Source organism: Ctenopharyngodon idella, chromosome 22 (assembly GCF_019924925.1).
Source record: "Ctenopharyngodon idella isolate HZGC_01 chromosome 22, HZGC01, whole genome shotgun sequence".
Taxonomy (NCBI): domain Eukaryota; kingdom Metazoa; phylum Chordata; class Actinopteri; order Cypriniformes; family Xenocyprididae; genus Ctenopharyngodon; species Ctenopharyngodon idella.
The window spans coordinates 23,067,772-23,094,323 of NC_067241.1; the positions used below are offsets into that span (position 1 = coordinate 23,067,772).

Here is a 26,552-nt window from a genome sequence, read left to right on the forward strand (position 1 = left end):
GAAAGCATTCATCATAGTCTACGTCTTGCAGGACGCGGGAGAAAAAGCATCCAACTGTCCCGCAAATTTTTGATCAGGGGCCCCTCAAGAGCTTTGAACACTGCCATTTGCTGCCACCTACAGTATCTTCTTATAGCCTACGCCATCTTTATGTAGAGCAACAATTGTTTTTTTCAGATCCTCAGAGAGTTCTTTGCCATGAGGTGCCATGTTGAACTTCCAGTGACCAGTATGAGAGAGTGAGAGCGATAAAACCAAATTTAACACACCTGCTCCCCATTCATACCTGAGGCCTTGTAACACTAATGAGTCACATGACACCGGGGAAAGAAAATGGCTAATTGGGCCCAATTTGGACATTTTCACTTAGGGGTGTACTCACTTTTGTGGCCAGCAGTTTAGACATTAATGGCTGTGTGTTGAATTATTTTGAGGGGACAGCAAATTTACAGTTATACAAGCTGTACTCTCACTACTTTACATTGTAGCAAAGTGTCATTTCTTCAGTGTTGTCACATGAAAAGATATAATAAAATATTTACAAAAATGTGAGGGGTGTACTCACTTCTGTGAGATACTGTATGCTTGAACATTTCGCGTTTGGTACATCATTTGAGATGCAATGCAACTGCTGTTTGTCCTCTAGTCCGCCGGTGTCGCTGTTCGTTTCCGGCGATGCGTCGCGTGGCCTCTCTCCACCTCATTCAGTGCGTCACGCCCCTCTCATGGACAAAATGGAAGAACAGTGCGCGTTTATTTGTTTGAGTGCACTATACATTACTAATTACTAATAAGTTTACTTACATAAATCAAAGTGTGTATGTAAACGCAGACATTGCGCAGCGCGGAGCGAGCCTGCGTTGAAGCGTGAGTTTTATTTTATACCATTGCTGTTCACAAATCAACGGCTAGCTCGAACTGCAGCGATTACCTTACAGAGATGAACCTTTAACATGACCATTGATGAACTGAGTGAGCCTTCAGCTGAACAAGAATTTAGTTCATAGTGTGGGTGAGCGAGGAGTATTGCATTTCTAACCGTTTATTCATTAGCTCTCTCTGTCATGTGCTGTTTGTCTCTTATATAAATCATGTGGAATTTTAATTATGGTTTTAACAATCGTTCTACTACACCGCTCGCGGGACACATACCTTTCAAAAGAGACCTCTGACTAAATGAAAGCGATTTTGGTCTGTTAATTTCTGAGTTTGACTGCAGTTCATGATGATATGGTGTTATTTTTGGATTAGATTGATGAGAAATGGCATATTAGACCCAGTGTTCATGTTTTAGCATGAGAAGAACGTTGCGAACCCAGGTGAAAAAATACTATAGAAATTTATAGTAAATAACATAGTGTTTTTGAACCATACTATAGTAAATTGTAGTATACTGTATATATTATAGTATTTACAACACTTTGTTAATGAATGCTACAGCATACTGTAGTATTAACTATAGTGACCTGATCAACTGTAATAAATGCTGTAGTATACTTTAGTTTTTACTACAGTAAACTGTAGTGTATTGTAGTATAATATACTATATAGTTGTAAAAAAACTTAGTACAGTATTGGGTAAAGTAATTTGTTTATATTACTATAGTTGTTATATTACCACAGCAACTATAGAATTACCACAACAAATTCATTCAAGTACTTTACTATAGTATCATTCAAAAACACTATAGTATTTGCTATAAATTACTAAAGTATTTTTTTTTTCACCTGGGAATCATTTACTATGTTTTCGCTATTATATCGTTTTTTTAAATAAGTAATAGTATGAAGTACAGAATTACGATCATCAGCTCGTCTGATGTAGTCTAATGTGTAATAATGCGGGTCTAAATAAAAGTGAGATGCTTGTAATAAGCAAATGCTGCAAAATTATATGTTCATAGCAGTCGGACCTTCACCAGTATTGAATCCAGACAGAACAGAAAAAGACATTTAGTTTGATTCTTAAATATGTGGTTAATTTGGTTATTCCTATGGAAGCTTGTTTACTTTGCACCTTTGACTTGTTTTATTCCATGGTAGAATGTGTATGTTTTACGATCTGTTGATAGAAATGCACTATAATATCTACATGTTTTGAGTGGTGTATAAAGACCTTACATAATGAACTGTTATGTTTTTATTACCTTAGAATGAGTCATTTCTATCTCAAACACTGCAGGTCCCCTTACATAAGTCGCCATTTTGCGCCTGCATGTTTCTACAGTAGCCCCTAAACGGACAAACTGCTCTACAGAGCGTGTTTGCTTGACTAGCTTCTTTCTGCTGTCTCAGACAACGACATCTTTGTCCTGTGTCAGCCACCGTAGCTTCTCTATATTGCAATTCGCAACCTCACCGTTAGATGCCGCTAAAATTTACACACTGCAGCTTTAAAAAATAATTGCAACTTTTTATCTCATAATTCTGACTTTTTTTTCTCTAGGATTTGTGAGATATAAGCAGGCAATTCCAAGATATAAAGTCAGAATTGTAGGATATAAACTCACAATTTTGAGAAATAAAGTCAGAATTGCAGGAATGCAAGTCTGTCTGGGCTAGATCGAATCTTACATTGGTGCTGAAAATGACAAAACCAGTCATTTAGCCTGTGTTTGAACACTACTACATTACAGGGGTTCAAAATTTTGGTTAATTCTGGTTTTCTGTTGCCTTCTTTGGGATAAACAGTAAAAAAAAGAAAGAAAAAAAAAAAGAATGAGAAACATTGTGGTCTGCAGGTCTGTTTGTGGTTTGACAGTCGACTTTAAGCATTTTCACACCTGACTGTGTTTGTTTTCTACACCTGGCTCATTTTCCCAAGTAGTTGGGTTCGTTTAAGCATATATGAATGTGGCAGTTGCACTCGAATCTGCACCATAACATTCTGTCCAAGATCGACTATATGAGGTGGTTTTGACCTAAGCGGTTCAGTTATGGTGAGAAAGCAATCTGTCCCAACCAACTAAGCCGTATTAACTCATAATGAGCGATGCATTATGTAAAAAGCAGTAGTGTCTAATTCTGTGGGTAAGCACCTCTTCATCTCTGTCTTCATCTCTGAAACACGATGAAGACTTGAGTTCACCTCTCTCTGTCTATAAATTTATCAGTTTGAGTGGGAATGATGGCTCGGATACATTTGTGTAAGAGTATGTGTAACAACACTATGAGCAATGTAAACAGGTGAATAGATGACCAGTGAGAGATCAGTTTACTCACATGTGACTTGCATAAACATTTTTTGGCACACTTCGAAATGTTGCCTTGTGAAAGTGAACCGAACCAAAAGAAAATGTAATTCCCATGTAACAAGTTTGAAAGTGCCTTTAGTGTTGCTAAACTTCTGAAACGGACACTGCTAGATCATTTCAGAACTTTAACAATAAGAAAAAATGCTTATTGGAACTCAGATTATGCAGTTGTTCATCTTTAGTTGTTTTTGAAGTGGGTCATGTGCAGTGGAAGTTAATGTTGTGTTTCTTTGCTTTCGTCCCTTGAGTCAGATGGAGGAGGACGGCTCCAGCGCCGAGGCCTCGGCTAAGTCCTGGGGTTTCCGCCGGAGCACCATCGCCAGACGGGAGTTCCTGGAAGCCGTTGGCTCGGTGGACAGCAGCCCTCCCGCCCCGCGCCGTAGGGGTCGAGGCAGGGGTCGTGGCAGGGGTCGTGGCCGAGGTAAACGGGCCGCAGAGGCCGGCGTGAACTCTGTAGCCTCCAAGCGAGGTCGCGGGGGTCGAGGACAGGTGCTGGTGCCTGCGCTCACACCCACAGATGAGAATGAAGATGACGCTTGGGTGAGTGCAGAAGGGCTGCAGTGCGTCTCTGCGGAGCTGAGATCAGATGAGGAGCGTGTCGGTGAAGGAGTTGTGTCGGATCGAGCTGAAGACAGCGATGATCTCAATCTCCAGGAGATCCGTAAGCGGGCAGTGGCTCGACGGCTACAAGAGCTCAAGCATGGAGAGATGGGTGATGTGGAAGCTACAGAAGATACGGATATAGAGCCGCTGTTACTGATGGAACAGGAAGATGACACAGATATCACTTCAGCAGGAGGAGATGTGTGTTCTTCCACAGACAGAGCGGCAAATTCTGTCACCGCAGCAGGAGCTCGGAAAGCCATCGGAGTTAGAAGAAGCGCTAAAAGAGCAAAGGAAGACTGTGAGGAAGAGCATCAGGCTGAAGAGGAGGAGCGGTGCTCTGATAATGACACTGAGAGGATGGATCAGGATGCTGTGTGTTCCGCGTGTCAGCAGAGACACAATGACAGGTGAGCGTCACGTTGACTTCAGGGTTTGATTGTAGGGCTGCAACAACTAATCGATAATGAAAATCATTATTGCTGTGCTCTTTAATGTGTGATATGTTTCCTCAAAGCAAAACTTTCATTTTACGATTATATCCTTATCTGTAAGTGTTATTTTGCATGAAGGCTCGTCCTGACAGTCTGCGATAAACTTCAGACTTCACTGAATGAGTGCCAGCGGGCTGGATGTGGAATAGTGTGTTTTGTCAATAAAATAAAATAGAAAGAAAATTGGAGAAATTTTTTATCCGATTAATCGAAGAAATAATTGGCCAACTAATTGATTTATTTATCAAAATAATCTTTGTTGCAGCCCTATTTGATTGTGTAGTTTGATTTTGCAATAAGACAGTGACTCAAGATGGCACCAGTTATGTGGTGTCATTTGAGCAACATTAAAGTGGTGCCGGTTTTAGTTACCCGGATATTGTGACTGACCAATCAGAATCAAGCATTTCGGAGAGCTGTGTAATAAATTGCTGGATGCTGATGAACATTAAATAGATAGTTCCTCCAAAAACTCAAACTCGACCCCAAAGTCTTTCCAAACTTGTATGTTAGGTCAAATGTTCACTGCTATTTTATTTTTAAGAATGAGCACGAGATGTTTACTACTTTAAAAATAGTAGATTTTATTCTCAAGAAAACATGTGAGAACACCCAGGCTCTAGGGTCTGGATTCACAAAAATCATAAGAAAACAGTTGAGAAGGTTCATAAGATAAATCCTTAAAGACTTTCATAAGAACGTTCCATTGTTCCAAGTGCAATTCTTGAAAAATTCTTAAGAGGTTCTCAATTTTTTTCTGTACTCAAGTCACAGTAATGTAAGTGACAAATTAAATGCAGACAAACTGCAACAATTGCAAAGCAAACCACAAATGAGCAACATCACACTGAGTCAGCATGATTTACAGTATACAGTGGCAGGTTTATTAGAAAGCTAGATCAGAAAACAGCTGAAGTAGAGGTGAGGGTCTGTTTTTGTGCTAAGCACCTTGGTTAATGGTTGTGGAGTGTTAATTGCTTGCTTCAACTGCTGCAGATCAGATGCAGTTCAGCAGCTTCACCTGTAAATACCAAAACCATGTTGCTCCACAAGTATTTTATGCTAAATCAAGCAAACGATGCATTACTTGTGGCAGTTCATACTTTTGTGTCCACATTTTTTCCTGCAGAAAATGTTAACTTGAGAAGGGGATGCAATATTAGCTAATAAAAATCCAGAATTCAGAGTCCAAACAAATCAATCAATACATGTTTGAGTTTTTCCGCTGCATTGCAGTGAATTCTGTTGTAAAGTGAGCAGGGATGGACCGACCATATAAAAGGAAAGAAAAGTTCTGACATGTTTGAGCGACAGACAGGGTAATATTTATTAATTCATTGTTAATTAATAAAGCACATTTAAAAACAACCCGAGGTTGACCAAAGTGCAGTACAGAACAATATCACATCAATAAATAAGGACAAACAGATTACAATACATATTAAGAAATAGCATAACAAATAAGTAGTGTTTTACTTGATGTGCATGTTTAAATGTTTCATGTTAAATGTTTCATGCTATCATAAATCGGAAAAAAAGCAAAAATAATATAACAACAATTGACAATATAATTGTTAAATTATAAAACATGAAGCACGATTTAAAATGTATAAGTGATCAGAGTCACTGCTGACAGACTGATTTAGTGACTGATTCACCGTGTCCAACACTATTCATGTGTTTCAGCAAAGCAGAAATATGAGTTTCTCTGCTGATTGAGTCATATCGGCCGATCAATCACATCCCGACTCTGAGTTCAATTTCAATTTTTATCCTTTTCCTCAAACATTTATTTTATTTTTACCTGTTCTTTTTAATATATGATGCATTACCTACATTCATGAAGATTCTTTATGCATTTATTGAAATGTTCATATATTGATATTGTCAGGTTGATGATCTGCTGTGGCTTGTGTCGAGAGTGGCGCCACGTGGACTGTGTCAGCAGCTCAGAGGCCGGTGCTGGTGTCCCGCAGAGGAACGGAGAAGAGTTTGTCTGTCCCTCGTGCTCCGACCGCCGAGACAACTTTAGCAAACAACAGCAAATCAGCTCATGCCATGTGGTAATCTGTTCATTTTCTGCAGTTCAGTCATTGATTAGGTGTAATAGTTTGAGTTTCAGTAGAAATACAAAGTCAGTCTAAAAGATTTAAAACCCGTACTGTTCAGTCTCCATCAGTGTCTTATAAGGAAAGTGCATTTCTATGCTGAATTCTCACCTGTACCAAGCAGGATTTGAAAGGATAGTTCACTAAAAAATGAACATTTTTAATTTTCTCCCCATCATGTCCTTCAAAACCTGTGTGACTTTTGTTTTCTGTTGAACACAAAACAAGATATGCTAAAAGTCTTTCGTTGTACACACAAATGATCATCTTTTGTGTAAAAAGGGAAAAGCATACAGGTGTGGGACAATACAACTGTGACAACTGCCATTTTAGTCATATTTTAGAAATGTTATTGAAAAATTTGAAAACTGAAAACTGTAGACATTTTTAGCCATAAGGTTATTATTGATTAACATTTCAGTCAGTCTTGTCTAGCCGTAACCAATCATTTTTTGTCATTAGTCGAGAAAACAGAGAAAGATGGCTGTGGCGTTCCCTTTCGCCAAAAACTTCAACACCCCTACTTCATTTTTAGTAGCACCACTCTGTTGATCTGAATGAGCACATTTACATTACAAATATCAGCTTATTGAAATAACCAGTTTCCCTCGTTTACATGCAAACCAGTAAACTGACAATGCAAGTAAACTGCGTTTACATGACTTTATTAATAAATCACGATTAGTGACGTCAAAAATAATCATTTGCGTATCTGACTCCGAGTATTTCATATGTTAAGTCAGTTGTGATGTTAAAAAAATCTTGCAACATGTCAGCGAGAAACTTATGGCTCATATATAATTCTCTCATGCAGTTACAGATGCAGCGTTTTGACTGAACTACTTCTGCTGCACGAGAAATGAGAACACATTTTTACATTTTTCTGGGTCTTGAAAGAGTCTGCGTTTACAATAGCCTATATTTCCTTCTTCCTTTCCTGGAAAACACTCGCTTTGTCTGGATGCATTTAAATCTGCACTAAGGATGCGTTTCTGTCACGTATCACACATGCGCACTTCAATAAGCCGACGGAAAGCAGGTTAATGCGTTTACATGCTGCGTGAAATCAGGGTAAGAGGCAAAAAACTACCTATTCCAACCGGTTTATGCTTAAGCCATTTATGACCTTACTCCAATAAAAGAAAAAGGGTTACTGCGTTTACATGACCATGTTCATTGTCGGCTTATTAAGCATAATTGGCTTAAGAACGTGCATGTAAACGCACTCAATGTCTGCGCAGGAATGCAAACATGTGAAAGCTCGTCCTGTAGTTTTAACAAAAGCCTTGTAGCTGTCAAAAGTCCTCCGGATGCCACAGAATGACTTTATCTAATCAGTGTGTTATGTCTCAGGTCGGGGTCGAGCAGCCGCTGGAGGAGGAGGAGGTGAAGATGAAGGTGGAGGAGGAGGTGAAGGTGGAGGAGATGAATGTGATGGTGGATGAGAAGGTGAAGGTGGAGGAGGCTGCTTCTCCTAAATGCATTGGTCCAGGTTGCAGTAATGACGCTCTGTCAGAGTCGGTGTACTGCGGTCATCAGTGTATTGTGCGTCATGCAGCGGTGACCATGAAGTCTCTCTCTGAACCCAAAATTGAGTCAAAACCCCCTGCTCCACCAACTGAACCGTCTATTAAGGTAATGATTATTTCCTCCCTAACAGAGCTGTCTCTCCCGTCTGTGGTGCAAGTCATAACACCGGTTTTTACAGAGGGAATGTGTGGTTTTGTTATACAGGGGTTCTCTTGTTGTCCAATGCCGAAACTCTAAACTTTGATGACAGCATTTTTCATTTGCGTCGTTTATGTATGTATTAATTTGTCTTTCTGTATGTATTATAAAGCCCATTCACTGTCATATACCTGATGCAGTTTCTGTGATGAGTACATAGGGTGAATAGGTATGAGATCAAGTGATTGATTTCCCTTCATTCATGTCTAAGACATGCTTCTATTGAAGAATTAAAAAAAAAAAAAAAAAAGTAATTTTGTAAAGTGTTTAAATGAATTTTCACGCCAGGAATATTGGATCCAGTCTCTTTACCAGAAGGCATCTGTTTTGTCTGATATCCAAAACTCTCAGCAGAGTATTGTCTTTTACCCGAAACTATGTTAACTAAAAGTCTTCTATCAGCCTGGGAAGTTGACAGAGGAAGCAGTCAGTTAGCAGGAAGCAGGAGGCTTTGTCAAGCCAACACAATAAAACTCGATGTGGTTCGTTATCTGGAGAGAGTTTTTTTTTTCAAACACGCTTGTAAGAAGTGCAAGGTGACAGAAACACGAATGAGTAGTTTGCAGCGCACACTTTTTCTTTTTTTTTTTTTTTAGCCAGCTATGTTAAATGAGTACTTCAGGACCAAGCAAAGCATCTGACAAGCCTCTGTTTTAATAGTTTAATAATTGAATAATGAAATAGTTTATTAAGTAGTGATGCACTGAAATGAAAATTCTGGGCAAAAACCAGAAATACAGCATGCACTGAAACCGAAAACAACAAACTTATTTTAAATTTTTTGTTGTTGTTGTTGTTGTTAATAATTGTAAATTAATTTCATGAATGTAATGAGTCTGAATTGAAAAACTACAAGCCGTCACAGTTTTATTGAAAGTAACAACACAATATGATGGAAAATATCTTAAAGGGTTAGTTCACCCAAAAATGAAAATTGTCATTAATTACTCACCCTCATGTCGTTCCACACCCGTAAGACCTTCGTTCATCTTCGGAACACAAATTAAGATATTTTTGATAAAATCCGATGGCTCAGTGAGGCCTCCATTGACAGCAAGATAATTAACACTTTCAACACCCAGAAAGTTACTAAAGACATACTTAAAACCTTAATTTTATGAAGCGACGAGAATACTTTTTGTGCGCCAAAAAAACAAAACAAAATAACGACTTTATTCAACAATATCTAGTGATGGGCGATTTCAAAACACTGCTGCATGAAGCTTTGAAGCTTTACGAATCTTTTGTTTCGAATCAGTGGTTCTGAGCATGTATCAAAATGCCAAAGTCACGTGCTTTCAGTAAACGAGGTTTTGTTACGTCATAAGCGTTTCGAAATGTACACTAGTAAAGTAATGAACTCAGCAGCTCTAGGTTAGCATCATGCAAATACAAAAAGATTAAGTTATGCTACACAACATCAGGCAAAGCAGGCCTCTATTCTGTTCATGTTATGTAAACATGTAAACATATTTCAACTTTAATTGAATTATGCAAAACAACAGTGCAAAAAAGCAGTAACAGACGTAAACCCAGCCTCAAACTGTGAACAGCAAATGCAGCCTCAAGTCAAGAACAAAGTTTTGCAGAGCTACACATTTTAATGTAATTGCTGTACATATAGAAAATTGAACTGCTTTTATTCAACTAAAGGAGTCAGGTTTCTCCTGAAGAACTCTTTGAAGTTCATCTTTCTGGCAGGAGAGACGGTTCCTCTTCTCATCCAAAACACGAGATACTGCTCTGAACACTCCCTCACTGTCTGTGCTGGTGCTTGGGGCAGATGAATACCTGTGTGTATGACACGCAAGCAGTGGGAAGGGATCTTTGTTCATTCAGGGGGATTGTTGCTTTTGGTTCATCTAGATCAGGGATGTCCAAACTTTTTTTAAAAAGGGGCCAGATTTAATGCTGTGAACACTCAAGGTGGCCAGATACTTCTCATTCATATATATATATATATATATATATATATGAGAGAGAGAGAGAGCGCGCTGCACAATTAATCGTTAAAGGTCGCAATCTCGATTCAAACACCCACACAATCTCATTCCCATATGACAACGATTTTCCTGTATCTATTAAACCTTTCAGATCTGCGTTTTTGCTGCCGCTGAGCCAGAGAAAGCCGTTGTCATGTATAGGTATGACGAATTTTGTCAAGCATGCCAGAAAGCGAGGAAGTGTGCACCTCATCACTTGTACGTGTCCGTTTCTCTGGCACACTGGTGTTTCCTTCACCAGATTCTTCCATCAGCTCTGCCTGTATCATTTCCTGTGCACGCTGCTTTTCCTTTGCATCATAGTAATGTTCTTTCAATCGAGGATCTAGTACTGGTGCGGTGCAGTGCAGTGCAGTGGGTTGGACTCAGTGTCTTGAAAGCATGTTAACAGCCTTCAGTAGACCTTTTTTAGCTGTTTTTCCACCTCAAGCAGACACTTCAGTTCTGCGATCAGGGCTGGACTATAAAAAATATTGATATTTATCATAAAAAAATTCTCAATATTGATGATAAATTTGAGTAATTTTCATCTAGACAATCAAGTATGTGTCGCTAAAAAGTCTGCATGTGTCTGACACATTCTGTTTCTCTTCTCTTTTTTTTTTTTTTGCCTTAAATGTATTGCCTAGCTATTAAAGTGTTCACCATATCAACAATCTTCTAGCAGTTTATCATCAAAATATTGGTATAATTTTGATTAAGTTTGATGATGACTTGAATGCCTTAGGAGGAGAATTTAAAAGTTCACTGCATTCACTTTTCATGAAAAACAAAATGGGTGACATCCTGTTGGGCAGAACTTATATCTGTATGAAAGTTGTTTGACTCAATGAGATCTATATATGTACAGCATTTCACACATATCTGTGAAAGAAATCATGTACAATATATGCACCACACATAAAATGGGCTGCAGAGCCTCCCAACCCATCACGCTCTGCTCTGCTCTGGCCTAATGGCCGACGACTCCGACGTGCCAAATTTTTGATCATGGGACCCTAAAAGGCCCTGAAACCTTGGGGAAAAAAAGAAAAATCCTTAGCAAAACTGTCAATATAGAAAAAAGTTTTTGACAGTATTGACCATTGCTAAAAGACACTTGATAATGTAGTTTCAGACACCACTACAAATGACTGGTGCTTTTTTTTTTTTTTAGTCATTGTAGCTACATTCAAGCTTGCACCTGAGGAACAGTCCTTAAAACACTGACAATTTACAGGCAGTAGACTGTTAAGGTCACAGTAAAAATAATTTAGGACAGCAGCAGAAAAATGCAGAGTGTCCCTGATCATCTGTGTGAACCTGCTATAGTCCTGCTGCAAGAGGCGTGAGGACTACAGATGTGAACAGAGCAATAAACTGCAATGTCCGTAATTTAAGACGCCTAAGACGGTGTTACAAGGAGACAGAAGGACAGCTGATCGTCCTTCATTGCCAAACTATGTACCAAACCAGACGTGTTCAAGAACCTGCAAGTGTTTGGTGGAAGAGTGGAATAACCTCTGCTGCAGTCCATGAGGATGAGATGAACTGTAGCACTTAAAGGGATGTAGAACTTATGGAAAATTCACTTTTATATTGTTTTTGAACAAAATTATGTGTCTGCAGTGTGTACACAACCACCCTATTGTGGTAAAAGTCCATCCACTCCGTTTGTCCCCCCCCATAAACCTGAAACAGTGTTTTAAAATGAGCCATTCAGGAATGTGCTTCAGTGTGACATCACATTGCATAGGCCCCACCCACTACTGGTGAATCTGCCCTATTAGCTTAGCTCCTCCACTGAGTGAGCTGTACACAGTCCGCATGTTTATCTCCTTGCCGAGCATTTAACAGCAGTATTCAAGTAAGAAATTTGTTCTTATTAAAGCTACTGAAGTTATTTAATCAAGAGCATTGAGTGATTTTTCTGTTTTTCTTTTGTTGTTTAGTTCATATTAACAGTATATCACGCTGCTGTCAATTTAATACACAGATCTAATATACATGTGATTTCTTTCCCTGCTGTTTACTTTCACAGACATAACCAACTGTGTTTGTGAACTTTGTGTGTTTTTGACATAACCTTGTGTGTATTTGACAGTTTAAGCGCAATAACGTGAAAGAGAACTTAGTTTAATACCCACGCGATGCGCCGTCTGACAGACAGCTTTCTGTGCGTGTGCTTCAGATGTGTGGGCTCAGAAAACCATAAATCAGAAGTTTAGACTGATACAGCTTTAAAACACATGCAGATAATAAACTTTGATGATGATGAAGAACTGCAATGTCATATGAGTGTGGCCGTGATAGATATGATAATCAAAACCAAACAGATGTTGTCGTTTTTGGCTGAGTATCCGAGACATGAGCTGTACAAGCTCTGCCCTCTTCTGGAAAGCAGGGTGGGGAGCAGCAGCTCATTTGCATTTAAAGACACATGCACCAAAACAGCATGTGTTTGCTTCCACTCAAAAATGGGCATTTACAACATGCTATAATAAATGATCTGTTGGGTATTTTGAGCTGAAACTTCAGACACAATCTGGGGACACCAGAGACTTATATTACATCTTGTAAAGGGACATAATGGGTCCCCTTTAAAGCAGCTGCTGCCACACCACATACTGATTGCTACTTTCCATATTTACCCCCGCTCTGTTTAGGGACTCGCTATTCCATATATGTCTGTCTGTGAAACTTTGTCTCAGTTGCTGAATCTTTTTATGTTCATACAAATATTTACATGTTAAGACATGCAGTTGATAGTGAGAGGACGTTTCTTTTTTTGCAGAGTTTATATATATAATATATTTGAAGTGAACAATTGATGAGTGTCACTTTCAAAGAATGCAATGCATTTAAATGATTAACAAAATAAAAAAATACACAGGTCGTAAAAATCACGTTTTGAATCACGTTAAAGTGAGTGTTTGTTACTCTGTGTACCCAGTGTTCACTTTTATGCTTTCACATTTCAGAGCGAGAAACGATCATTTCTTGCAAAGCTTTTCAAGGTGAAGATCAATAAGACGCCTGCACAGGAAGAGCATGTGAGCAAACAAGAAGAAATGGATGAAGAGTCACGGTGTTCAGCTACAGTCATTGAGCCTGTACAGCCAACCACATCATCAGCTCCTGTAGAGCCAACCGTATCATCAACTCCAGTACAGCCAACCGCATCATCTCCTGTACAGCCAACCGCATCATCTCCTGTACAGCCAACCGCATCATCTCCTGTACAGCCAACCGCATCATCAAGTCCTGTACAGCGAGCCGCATCATCATCTCCTGCTCTAGATTGCAAACCCAGTATGTATCATGTGCTCTCTCTTCACAGACACAAGGAGATCTTTCTCTCTCACTCTCTCTTGGTCTCTCTCTCTCACTCTGATCTTGTTTACATGTGCATTCTTAATAAGCCACCAGTGCACACACTTGTGTAAACATGTTAACTCTTTCCTTTATCTGCATACAGTAATTTTCTGCATACAGTGATAAACGGCTTAGGCATAAACCGATCGACACAGCTAGGTTTTTGCCATTTACAATTTCACCCAGCATGTAAACACCTTAACCTGTGCATAAATGTGATATGAGAGGAAATCGTCATTACTGCAGATTTAAGTGCATCCAGCCCTGTTTCGCAGTAGGGAAGGAGATAATATATTATGTTCTGACCCTTTCTTGACCCAAGAGATAATAAAAATGTTTTCTCATCTCAGGCAGTACAGTCGCAGAAACTGCAAACATGAGAGCACAATCAATCTGTAATTTTCCTGCTGACATTTTGGAGTACTCTGTGGGTTTTAATGCATTATCTAACATCACTCACATATTTATCACAACACAATTCACAATTGGAAAACTCAAGAGTCGGATACATGGATGTTACCTTGTCACGTCAATACTGATATCTTTTAAAAACTATTATATATAAATCGGTAAAACTTCATTTCAATAAACTGATTTTTGGTAGTTATCAGCGTGTTGGTGTGCATGTAAATGTGCTCCGTCTCTCTCTCACGCACACTCACCTCCCCTCAGCTCAGCTAATTTTGTCATTGGAGTGATATAATCATTGGATGATCATATTTCACAGATTTAGTATTTACACAGATTCTTCCATTTGAAAATTCAGGTAATATTCATCAATATTATTGATCTGACTGCACTGACACTGAATGATAACTGAACTGACCTGGATGATGACATCAATGTTTTCTCCAGAGCTGATTATAGCTGAATTAAACTCATTCTATAATTAATGAACTTTACACAGTTCTTGAACTGAACTGAACTGAACTGGATCAACACCGAACTGACTTCAGCTGAACAATGACAGTATTTTGTTTTAGAGCTGCTGTACAGCTGTGTCATTGATCATTATTTACATGCTTATCCCTTTAAAGCTGCTTTGAATCAATCTGTGTTGTATAAAGCGCATTAAAATAAAGGTGACTTGACTTAAAAAAAAAAAAAAAAATACATGAGCAACATCGCACAGTGTGACCACATTACAGACACATTTATTTCAAGAAATCTTACACAGTCGCTTATGAAACAAGGGCACATTTAGGGTGTGATCGTTTGGAGTGTTTAAATATGGGCCAAAAACCACGCAAACCATGCTCAGAACCCTGAAAAGGACCAAATGTGAAAACAAAAACATCCTTAGACATTGTCAAAACACTGTTACATGGACTCACTGATCAAATATTAGTATCCACAGCTAAGATCAAGGGCTGCCACAGTTTGTCATATTTCATGTCAACATTAAATGCTTTTTTTAGGAGACGCATTTTTTCACCAATAATTCATCAAAATCCCAGAAAAGATCATGCATGTATTTCTGTTTTAATGTTTTAAAATAACAACAAAATACCTCCTTTGTATGCAATTCTACAGAATTTCATCTCTTTAAAGCACCAACAATAACAAATTAATTCAGATCCTCTTTTGTTTCACTTCACATGAAGCACAAACAAGGACATTTGCACATACAGATGGCACCAAACTACAAAACGCAGCGTCTCCACCATTAAAACAGGGTGTGAGGTCTTGAGAATGTGTTACAGTACAAGTCTGTCATTTCTGCATCACAAGCAGTACCAAACTTGATGCGGGTTATGTGCAACAAACTTCCATATTCTGTAAAACGGGTCGCGTCACTTCTGGTTCAGGTCTTTTATATGTGCTTTGTTAAATATAGAGCTGTTCTGCTTCAGTTCATGCTGCCGTTAACTCTTTCTCAGACAAGCAGATGCGATGAGACTAGTTTTCCTGTCTTTCATACGATGTTTGGCATAAAGCCTATTCTAATTCATTGAGTTTGATGCAGAGCTATTTGTGTGGCAGACATGGGCCGCATTTGGGAATCGTGTTTGAAAAACAAATTACAAGTAGACTTTACCTTTAACTTGTGGACAGTGGACAATTGGATCAGGACAGATCACTCTATTTTTAGGATAGACTAATATTTCTGTTTCACACAAACTCAAATGTTGACATTGGTAGACTGGTAAACACAGTAGACTTTAATTATGAATTTATGGCGAAATTACTACATTTTCTCGTTCATTTTGAGCACAAAGAATGCTGTCACTTTATGGTCAGCAAAAATAGACTCGATAAAAATAGAAATGTTCTGCGGCGCTCCTGCATCGTCCGTGTGCAATGTGTGAATGCTCTAACCAGTTAATATGAGCTCTGAAGAAAACATGTACCGCATACGTACTGCAAACAGATCATGTGAGAAACAGGCAGTACCCAGTACTTCCTTGCTGCTTAAGTAGAATCTAAAAAAATCCAGAAGTGCCTGTATATAAGAGCTGGCATGTTTTCTAACACAAGGCTTTTCTATAAATCAAAACTCTTGCATCTGAACAAATGAGAAAGCTACACAACACAGAATCATGATATCAGGAAATGAGTAGGGCAAAGCGGTTGATCTGTAGGGCTGCGGCTCACCAAATCTGTGGTGGAAAATGGAGATTGTCCTACTTGTAAGCCCTCCCCAGCTAGCGCTCTGGAATGAAACCTGTCCACTTTCTCATCTGTCAGCCCCAGAACCACACGGGTCATTTCGCATATGAATTCCTCTAGCTGCCCTCTCAACCCATTACACACTAAACTCCTTAAAAACAGTGGTGAACTGCTTATTACCCATGAATAATGTCCACAAACTTTTAAAACCGCAATTGTTAGACCCCTTCTGAAGAAAAGTAGTCTTGATTCTTCTCTACAGACCAATCTCTAATTCTCCATTTCTTGTTCATGTAATGCCGTCTATACAGCTCAATAACTATCACGATGACATTTTATTGAAAAGATTTCGTTAAAAGCTGAAGTTCACTGGATATACACTATATTGCCAAAAGTATTGGGACACCCCTCCAAATCATTGAATTCAGGTGTTTCAATTACTTCTATGGCAACAGGTGTATAAAATCAAGCCCCTAGGCATGCAGACTGCTTCTACAAACATTTGTGAAAGAATGGGTCGCTCTCAGGAGCTCAGTGATTCAAGTGTGGTACCGTGGTAGGTTGCCACCTGTGCAATAAGTCCATTCGTGAAATTTCCTCACTACTAAATATTCCACAGTCAACTGTTAGTGGTATCATAACAAAGTGGAAGCAATTGGGAACAACAGCAACTCAGCCATGAAGTGGTAGGCCACGTAAAATCACAGAGCGGGGTCAGCGCACGCTGAGGCGCACAGTGCGCAGAAGTCGCCAACTTTCTGCAAAGTCAATAGCTACAGACCTCCAAACTTTGTGTGGCCTTCAGATTAGCTCAAGAACAGTGCGTAGAGAGCTTCATGGAATGGGTTTCCATGGCCGAGCAGCTGCATCCAAGCCTTACATCACCAAGTGCAATGCAAAGCTTCAGATGCAGTGGTGTAAAGCACACCACCACTGGACTCTAGAGCAATGGAGTCTGGCAATCCGATGGACGAGTCTGTGTTTGGCGGTTGCCAGGAGAATGGTACTTTCCTGACTGCATTGTGCCAAGTGTAAAGTTTGGTGGAGGGGGGATTATGGTGTGGGGTTGTTTTTCAGGGGTTGGGCTCGGCCCTTAGTTCCAGTGAAAGGAACTCTTAAAGCTTCAGCATACCAAGACATTTTGGACAATTTCATGCTCCCAACTTTATGGGAACAGTTTGGGGATGGCCCCTTCCTGTTCCAACATGACTGTGCACCAGTACACAAAGCAAGGTCCATAAAGACATGGATGAGTGAGTTTGGTGTGGAGGAACTTGACTGGCCTGCACAGAAGAGTTGAGGCTGTTATAGCTGCAAAAGGTTGGCCAACTCCATATTAAACCCTACAGATTAAGAATGGGATGTCATTAAAGTTCATGTGCACATAAAGGCAGGCGTCCCAAAACTTTTTGGCAATATAGTTTACTTTAGTTATTTGTGCGACAATACACATTATATTTTGGTCAAGTTAATTACATTAAATCATTATGTACAGTTTGGTTTTACAGCATTGTTTTTTGAACACATAAAAGCTAAATTACTGAATAGACTCATCTTTAATTGGTAAATGATACACACATGTGGTGTCTTGAATTAGAGATCAAACCAGTATCCAGCAGTGCTGAGGTGAGCGACCTACAGTCCCAATTTTCATAATTAGTCCCAAAATGGGCTTGCTTCTTAAGCGTCCTTAAGCAAACTTTTAAAATGCATCGTGTGTTTTTCCAAAAGCTTTATATCTTTATATCCTTCTCTTTATTCTGTTTATTTTTTCAGCCATTAAAGACAAAGATGAAGTTGAGAGCACTACCAGCACACCCCAGAGCCGACTTTCAGATCTGACTCTGGATGCTCCCCCTTCTGAAAAGACTCCTGCAGCCCCAGTAATCAAGAAGTCCACTCCAGGAAGAGCAAAGAAAACCATGCCAGGCTCTCCACGACTAGAGCTTCTGAAAGGGGCTCTCAGTAAAAGCCCTTTAACCTTCACTAAAAAGCCTTCTGAAACAAAGGCATCTGCTGAGTCCAGCAGAGCTCCAGAACTTGTGACCAGCAGAGCCTCAGCGGAAAGGCCTGCTGTGGACAGTCCTCTCCTGATCAGACAAAACATCCGCCGCTCTCTAAGTCAAATTCTGCTCAGAAGGTTAGAGGTTCACATGAAACTTTATTGCATTATAAGTAATTATGCTTATGGCTTTGTTGTCCACTATGCCTAAAATGATAACCGGAATTCTATATTCAATCCGCATTTAGTCATTTGTGTGCTTGTCCTTGTAGCTGCTGCTTACAGAGGTTTCTAATCTTGTGATTATCATCTTCTTTAGGTTAAATCAGAGTGATGATTTGAACATTTCTGAGAATGAAATTGAAAAGCTGGCTGTGGACATGGAGAAAGAGCTGTTCAATATGTGTTACACCACAGACGAGGAGTATAAGAATAAATACCAGTGTCTCATCCTCAGCTTGAAAGATCCCCAAAACAAGGTTATTTTATGTACATTTTCTTTGTATTTACTTCATTTAAATGTTGTTTTCATAATGTGTGGAGTCTTATATTTATTCTATTGATTTTAATATGTTTTCAGGAACTGTGTCATCAGGTTTTGAAAGGAAACATATCTCCAGTCAGGCTTATTCATTCGAGTCAGCAGGACATGACATCTGTTGAGGTAAAGTATTGGATTGGTCACAAAAAAATTCATGTTAAGTAAGTTGATGTAGAGCATTTTTGACTGTTTTTGACAGGAAACCACTGCTGACTCTTCTGTGAAGGAGGAATCATCCCTTCGTTCTGTGGAAATGGAAGAACCTCCTTCTGCTCCTCCTGAGGAAGTGACGAGCATAGAGCCCACACAGCCATTGAGCACAACCACGCCTTCAGTGAGTTGATAGTGTTGGCTTCTAGCTGAATTTTAGACAAAGTTAGCAAAAGACTTTGACAAACACATTGCAAATCATCCACTGCAGCTTGGCTACACAATCTTAGAGTATATTAGGGCTTTTCTTTTAACTGCTAGAACACCGTGGCATTTCTCTTCCTCTGAACAATCAAGCAATAAAGCCTTTTGTCTATCCTTAGGTAGAGAAACAGTCTCTGTCTCAACCGAAGCAGACTCCTGCGAGGGAAATGATCTTAGAGGCTCCAGACCTAATCAGCAACATGTTGAAAGACACAACATCAGAACATAAACACCATCTCTTTGACCTTAATTGCAGGATATGTACAGGTATGACCTTCTAAAACACATTTTTTTTTGCCATTTGGCATTTTTTTTTTTTTTTTTTTCATCTGATAAAACTTATTGGTGGGTTCTGTTATACCCAGTACAGGTGTTGCGCATCAGAGCTGTTACTATATTTAGAATGGCTTATGATATGTATTAAAATATATACTTTATATCTACTTGACATATATTTTAAAATGATTGGATTACTGTATTGACCAATCAGTATCCAGAACAATAGCTATATGTAGTATATAAGTATTGCAAACCACAGCCTAAACAAATAGTCCCTGCAACTTTCTTCCATAACTTGCATGTCAAGCAAAAGGCCAGAGATAGTCAAAAATAAAAACAAAACAGTTTTAAAGTTGCTGCCCTGCCCCACACTTAAAGACTTCTTACCTGCAGGCCAAGTTACAACTGATAATGATCCTGCAACCAAGAAACCCAAGATTAAGACAGTGAAAGAAGACACAGAAAAAGAGAAACCTTCATGTGTTGTTCAGATGAAAGATGAAGCACTGGATTCACCAGCACTGGACTCTGATATCATTGAGTCCCCTGCGTCCCCTAATGCAGAGGACTTGGACTCAAAGTTAACATCTGCAGATTTCTCTCCTGTTTTGATTCCTTCAGTTCCCACTGTGTCCATCTCCAGAAGAGATCCCCGTACAGCACAATACCGACAAACTCTGCCATCATCTGCTGGCCCAGAGTTTGTCTCCCCCCCACACCAGCATCCACCTCCAGTAAAGGCTGTCATGGACCCTCTTAAAGAGACACTGGCACCACATGTGTCTGTACATTCGCCTGCTGTAATGCCCAAATCTATTCTCATGAAACCTTCACCAGCCTCACTGGACACTTCATATGGCTCAACGACAAGGTGCATGCAGACAAGTTTTAGATGTAACTTTAACAATGAATAATACAATTAATTGTTAGAACTTAAATGGCACAAATATTTCTAATGCATTCTAATCATGTGGCTTTTTTTTCAAGGCTGGCAGATTGTGATAAAGGAACAAGGCAGTTTTTATCTAAACAGAACATTTTATGGAAAGGCTTTCTTAACATGCCAACTGTGGCCAAATTCGTCACAAAGGGATACTTAATTTCTGGCTCTCCTGACTTTCTGAAAGAGGTTGGCCTTTTTAAACATAACTAAATGATTATTATTATTTTAATAAGATACATTTTCTTGGGTATTACATGTATGCATTCTCTGTTTAGGACTTACCAGACACTATACAAGTTGGAGGCAGGATATTACCTCAGACTGTCTGGGAATATGTTGATTTGATAAAGACATCAGAGGCAAAGGTAAGCCCTTGACCTCAAATGTATTATTAATAACATCAATAAAATAATAATTATATTAAATGCACATTATTTAGGTAAATGCCCTTGATAAAATCTATTTGCACTATTTCTTTACAGGAGCTGTCATTAATCCGGTTTCATCCAAGTTCTGATGAAGAGGAGGTTGCATATGTGTCCCTGTTTTCATATTTCAACAGTCGTAGGAGATTTGGGGTTGTTTCTAATATTTGTAAACACATCAAAGATCTTTACCTCATTCCGCTGTGTGCAAAACAGTCCATCCCTGCAGCACTACTTCCCATAGAGGGACCAGGTATATCATGCGCATATTACATACTAGGGGTGTAACGAGACAGTTAGCTCACCAGACAAGACGAGACACAAGATTGAGTTCACGAGAACGAGACAAGATATTTACACAGTACTTTTAAGAAGTCCTCAATTACGAAATGCATGACTAGACTGCAGGTGCATTTAAAATGTTTTAACTAACCATCTTGTAATGAATATTTCAATTCTACTTTCTGAGTATGAATTATCATATGCAGTAAAAGACAACAATACTCAAACATTGTAAAAGGTTTTGTCATTCAAACAACTGAATGGCTTCTCTCCTGTACAAGTCTCTTCAGGCCTTACTGTACATGAATTATGAGTTTCTAAAATTTCTGACCTCCTAACTGAACTCCTTTCCACAAATTGATTGTAGAAATAAAAACAGTATAAATAAAAATAACACAATTTTCTCTTAGTCTTAAGTGCAACTAATACAACTAATAAGTGCAACCATAATCAAAATACTCTCAATATTCAAAGTGCAAATAGAGACACAATTTTTTCTTCAAGCATGATACAGAGCCAAGAGATGGTAACTACACAGTCCAGCCTAAGATAGCTTTCATATTGGGATATATTTTCATGCATCAGGGAGACACTTTCAAAATTTATTGAAATCACGCATTTTACTTTTGCGCTCACGCGTACTCTGTGAATAGGGAGTGGCGGTGCTGAGCGCGAATTCTACAAGATAAGACATTTATCAGATGCTTAGGCTCTGTTGTGCAATGAATCCTCTGCCATGGTCTTGTCAGGCATCTTGTCACTTACTCTCGTCACGTGATCAGTGAACTCTGATTCCTGCTGCACTACGTACGACTCTGCAGCTCGTGTTGGATGAGCTGGATGGAATTGAAGCGACCGTTATCCAACTGAATGAAATGGTTTTTATTTCTATAAAAAGCAAAATGACAGTGGAGGCATAATGTAAATGTAGCGGTTGCATATTCTATGCTAATTTCATCTTCACACTCCGTCATGACAATATTGCTAGACAGATTTTCACGTCAAACAGAAATCTCGTCACATAATTTCGAGATCTTGTGGCACAAAATCTCGTCACACCCCTACTACATATACTGATCTGTTTCGACATCAGGTATGATTTTGACCTTTTATGTTATGACTTCTCTTAGGGCTTGAACAGGATCACCCTAATATCCTAATAGGGTTAGCAGTATGTCAGAAACTGAAGCGCCCTGAGGGATTGCCACAAGATCTTGGCGAAAAGAAATCTATGTCCTTGATTTGTGTGGATGGAAAGGAAACCAGCAATTCTACCTCACTAAATGATCTTGGACAACATAACATTAAGGCTTGTGATGCTGATATCTTCCTCAACTCAAATCCTTGTGGATCTTTACCTTCAGTTGGGTTACCAGACCCATTATACTCTGCCAGCTCTCTGTGTGGCCCATCTAGAGTGTTATCTGTGTCGAAACCCACCCCATCTGTAAACGCAGGCCCATCCAAAGACCCACTTCAGACCATACTTAACACATTATTTGGTCCAAAGAAACAACCCCCTGATGCCACAGAGTTTAATATAAGCTCGTCAACAGATATGGTTCAGCCTTATCAACAGATGTCCAAACATGATGATCCAATGGAGTTAGATGATGATAGGCCTTACGATCCTGAGGAGTATGATCCAGCTATTTCTAATGAGGCCCTGGTTTCTTTCAGTCCAGGTGAAGTTTTGGAGCCTAAAGTTCCATCTGCAGCCACTGATAATGATGATGATAGACCGTATGACCCAGAGGAAGAGTACAGTGCAGCTGCCAATGCGCATACTGTCAGAAATAATATACCCAAATCCTCAGAGGCTAAAAATATGGAAGAGACCGCTACAGTTACAAGTGACGTAGCCTATGATCCAGAGGACGAGACAGTGTTTGAGGAGATGCAAAATTACCTCACAAGTAACGCTTTACCTCACAAATCCACTCTCTCTGAACATAAAATTTCACATTACAATGATAAAATTTTAAGTCCAACTTTCTCTGAGCAGCAAAAAATTCTTGAAGAGTTGAATAGGCAGATAGAGGAACAGAAAAGACAGTTAGAAGAACAGGCAGAAAATCTACGCCTTCAGAAGGAAGCCATTGGTGTTTCCATGGCCCATTTCTCTGTTTCTGATGCTCTGATGTCACCACCACCAACGTTTGGCAGGGATGAAGAGGAAGAAGTAGAAAAAACACCCTATTGTCAAATAATTAATCAGAATAGGGATCCACGGATCTGTCGAAAATCCAGCCAGGATGTGCAATTTGATGATGCTGAATGCGAGGCTGTAGAAAAAGAAAGTGCGCAAAAATTATTAAACTTGGAAGAGACCAAGGATATAGAAGTGAACAAATCATTAATCACCAATAAAGAGAAACTGGCTTCTGATAATGCAATGCCAAAAGAAGGGACACCAGAAACTGCACAACTACAGAACACTAAATGCTCACGTTCAGAGTATAACTACAAAAAAGGAGGCAGTAGAAGGTCCACGTTGAGCACGTCTAGGTCACCAAGAAGGAGGTCGTGGCATGAACACAGTTCATACCACCAAGACAGGGCATCTTCAAGAGCATCACATACAGTTAGATCCTCAAAGGATGTCTCAGACAAACACCATAGAAGCAGACAGTCGTCAGAGCATCCCTCTAGGGGAAGTTACAGTGACAGGAGGAGTTCAACATCATTAAGGAGCAGGCATCATCGTCACCACCACAGAGACTCATCTTCACCCTCACGGTATAGGAGGAGAAGTCATCGTTCACACTCAAGCCGGAGGGACAAATCTTCACAGGATGACAGTGGCCAGTCTCGTAAGACTGACCAGCAAGGGCCTGGACCTTTGTCAGAGCATAGCACTCAATCTTCACAACATGACTCTGACCAGGTGTCAGGCAGTGATAGCATGCAATCTGCAGGACAAATTGAGACGAACTGTAAAGACAAACAATTGGCAGAAGTTCAGCAAGGTGGTTCTTTAAATATAAAACATGAGGCTGATCAAAGCCAGGGACTTCAGACATTCCAGAATCCAGGGGAAGCTTGTTCTCAGCCTCTATTAAATAAGTCATTTGACAAAAATCAGCCATTTTCTAGCCGATCTGAAATGAAGAGAGAGAATTTGCCCCCAAGCAAAATGAACTCGTCTTCCAAACAAGGACCACTACTGCCTACACCCTGCCTGCGCGCCACGGGTAATATTGCCCATGGTGATACTGACCTGCCTTTACAAAGAGTTACACCAGCATTACAGCCACAAACATTTCACCATGATCCCATAAGTCCATCTACCCAGCCACCACATAACCGAACAGCTCATTTTTCTGAGCATGGCCAGATTGATCAAAAGAGAGGCATGCCATCAGTTCACAGGTCAAATTATTTCCATAATGAGACAGACAAATTACATTCAGGAGATTACCCTCAAAGGGCTTTCCATTCACAACATAGAAACTTACCTCAATCTGACACTGATCAGTTCTATTGCGGAGAACTGCCTCAGAATGATAGAGATGACTTTTTTATGCATGATGCAGACCACAACACTCAACCTTGTGCATCTCAAAAAGAAGAAGGATTCCCCACATGGGAGCGTGGCAAGTTTGATCGCCAAAAACATTCGAACCACATGCTCAGAAGATTTTCATTGGAAGAGACAGAACAGGTCCATCAAAGTCAGAAACCCAGGCCTGCCCAGTTACATAAATGCAATTTTCAAGAGCCTGGTAGATTAACTGACAAAAAATTTAGATCTTCCACGCCGGGGCAACATTTTCATAAGGACGAATCTGTCCAGTTTCAGCAAAGAGAGTCACTATTAGGGCCTGTCCCTGTGCACAAGGGCAATTTCAGACCTCCTAATCCTAGAGAGCATTTTCAACCTTCCACCTTTGATAAGTGGAAACCATCAGAAGAGCTGAGAAATCCTAAATTTGGTCAGCCCAGGGGCCAGTCCTCAGGCTTTGAAGCAAGTGGACATGCTTCCCCCCAAGATGTTTGTGAAGTGCAAAGCCCTAACTGCCACCAAACATTTGCAGAGGATGCAGAAGACAGAATACAAACAGGTTTTTCAAGACGGGCTCCAACACACGCTCAAGATCTGGCAAGTGGGCCAGGTCAACCACGAGGGCTTCAAAAATCTGAGTTTAGAGGACGAAGAAGGGGCATTGGTGGGACATTTCTTGCAAGGGGTCATAAAATGAATGTACAAATGAGGGGACCTCGCTTTGATTCACCACAGCAGTTTTTGGGCCAGAGAGAACCATCTCCTGATTTCCATGGACAGAGAAGACCTTCACCTCAAAATTGTGACAGTTTTGACGACCATAATGAAGTCCATTCATCTGGTTTTCATTCCAGCCATTCCACTATCACCCCTACTCAGTTTAAGAAACCACTACATCAAAATCAATGTGAGATTCAAAATTTGGGGCAACCACACACAACTTTTGATTGCCAACCCAAACAGACAAATATACGCCCTTTACGACGATCCGGTCTACTCCCCACCCCACCTGGAGGTCCAATTAATCTGAACACTCCCCAGGTACACAGACGTAACTCCCACAACGAATGTGACCGGTCACAGGGACTACCTGACATAAGACAGGACGTCAGTGGACATTGCGTTCGTGAAGAGAATCCAAGCATTGGTAACAGTTTTAAACTTCAGCCACATGATAACTCAAAACGTTTAATTCAGGAGGAACAAAGAGTCGAGTATGAAAGTAGACCGGCAGAACCAAGTGTTCAGGACAGAGGTTATGGACGGGCATGCAGAAGGGCAAGAGGACGGAATGGCAGATGTAGAGATGAAAAAAGGCCAAATATGTGGAGATAGTCAACAACAGAGAAGGAAAATATGACAGTGGAGCTATTGATTCAGTCAGAAAAGTAGAATGGATGGGGAATAAAGGAACAAGACAACCCATCTGAAGGTTTAAATATGTGCAAGTTCAAGCATAGACAGACCTTGTTATAAGCCTGTACACTGATAGATCTCAGTCAGAATACATTGCTCTGGAAAGTGAAGCAGTTTTTGATAAATCTGTTTGATGTTTCTTGAAAGATTGACAGTTTGCTCACCCTGCCATGTCAACTTTAAGTTGATTACTGAAAAAGAAACGAAAAAAATGTTTTGTTTTTTGTTTTGTTTTGTGGAAGCAGGACATGTTCATGTAAGCTACCGACTAAAGTCTGTGAATGTTTTATTTTTATTTTTTTATCTCTTGCAATTGCAAAAATGTTCTCATGAGCTATAAATAGCAGTGTACATTTATGTTCATAGATTTTTAAGTAGTTTTCTAAATGTACATTTGTAAGTATTTCAGAATTTCAAAAAATGGAACCTTGTCTATTTCCACTGATTTCATTTAGTAAACAACTGAACCACAAAGTCTGACCAGTGCACTTAATGATCTCTAGTTGTTGTTGTTGTTTTTAAAGGGATACTCCACCCAAAAATAATAATTTTGTCATCATTTACTCACACCCATGTGGTTCCAAAACTACA

The 26,552-nt window shown here is 39.7% G+C and overlaps 1 protein-coding gene across 5 annotated transcripts; it reads left to right on the plus strand.

Annotated features, from left to right (window-relative positions):
• The first annotated feature begins 694 nt into the window (after nt 1–694).
• si:ch73-181d5.4 (death-inducer obliterator 1) lies at nt 695–26,435 on the plus strand. Of its 5 annotated transcripts, none has more exons than XM_051878976.1 (15): nt 695–1,012; nt 3,503–4,267; nt 6,243–6,414; nt 7,813–8,094; nt 13,151–13,481; nt 17,931–18,294; nt 18,476–18,635; nt 18,737–18,820; nt 18,897–19,031; nt 19,231–19,378; nt 19,784–20,261; nt 20,378–20,519; nt 20,609–20,698; nt 20,816–21,011; nt 22,171–26,435. In XM_051878976.1, exons 2-15 carry the CDS (start codon nt 3,507–3,509, stop codon nt 25,878–25,880), a joined length of 7,053 nt encoding a protein of 2,350 aa, XP_051734936.1. In that variant the 5' UTR covers nt 695–1,012; nt 3,503–3,506; the 3' UTR covers nt 25,881–26,435. The 5 variants fall into 5 exon arrangements, with proteins under 5 accessions (XP_051734936.1, XP_051734934.1, XP_051734935.1 ...); XM_051878974.1 differs by having other exon boundaries at nt 3,507–4,267; XM_051878975.1 differs by having other exon boundaries at nt 695–867.
• Nucleotides 26,436–26,552: the final 117 nt, after the last annotated feature.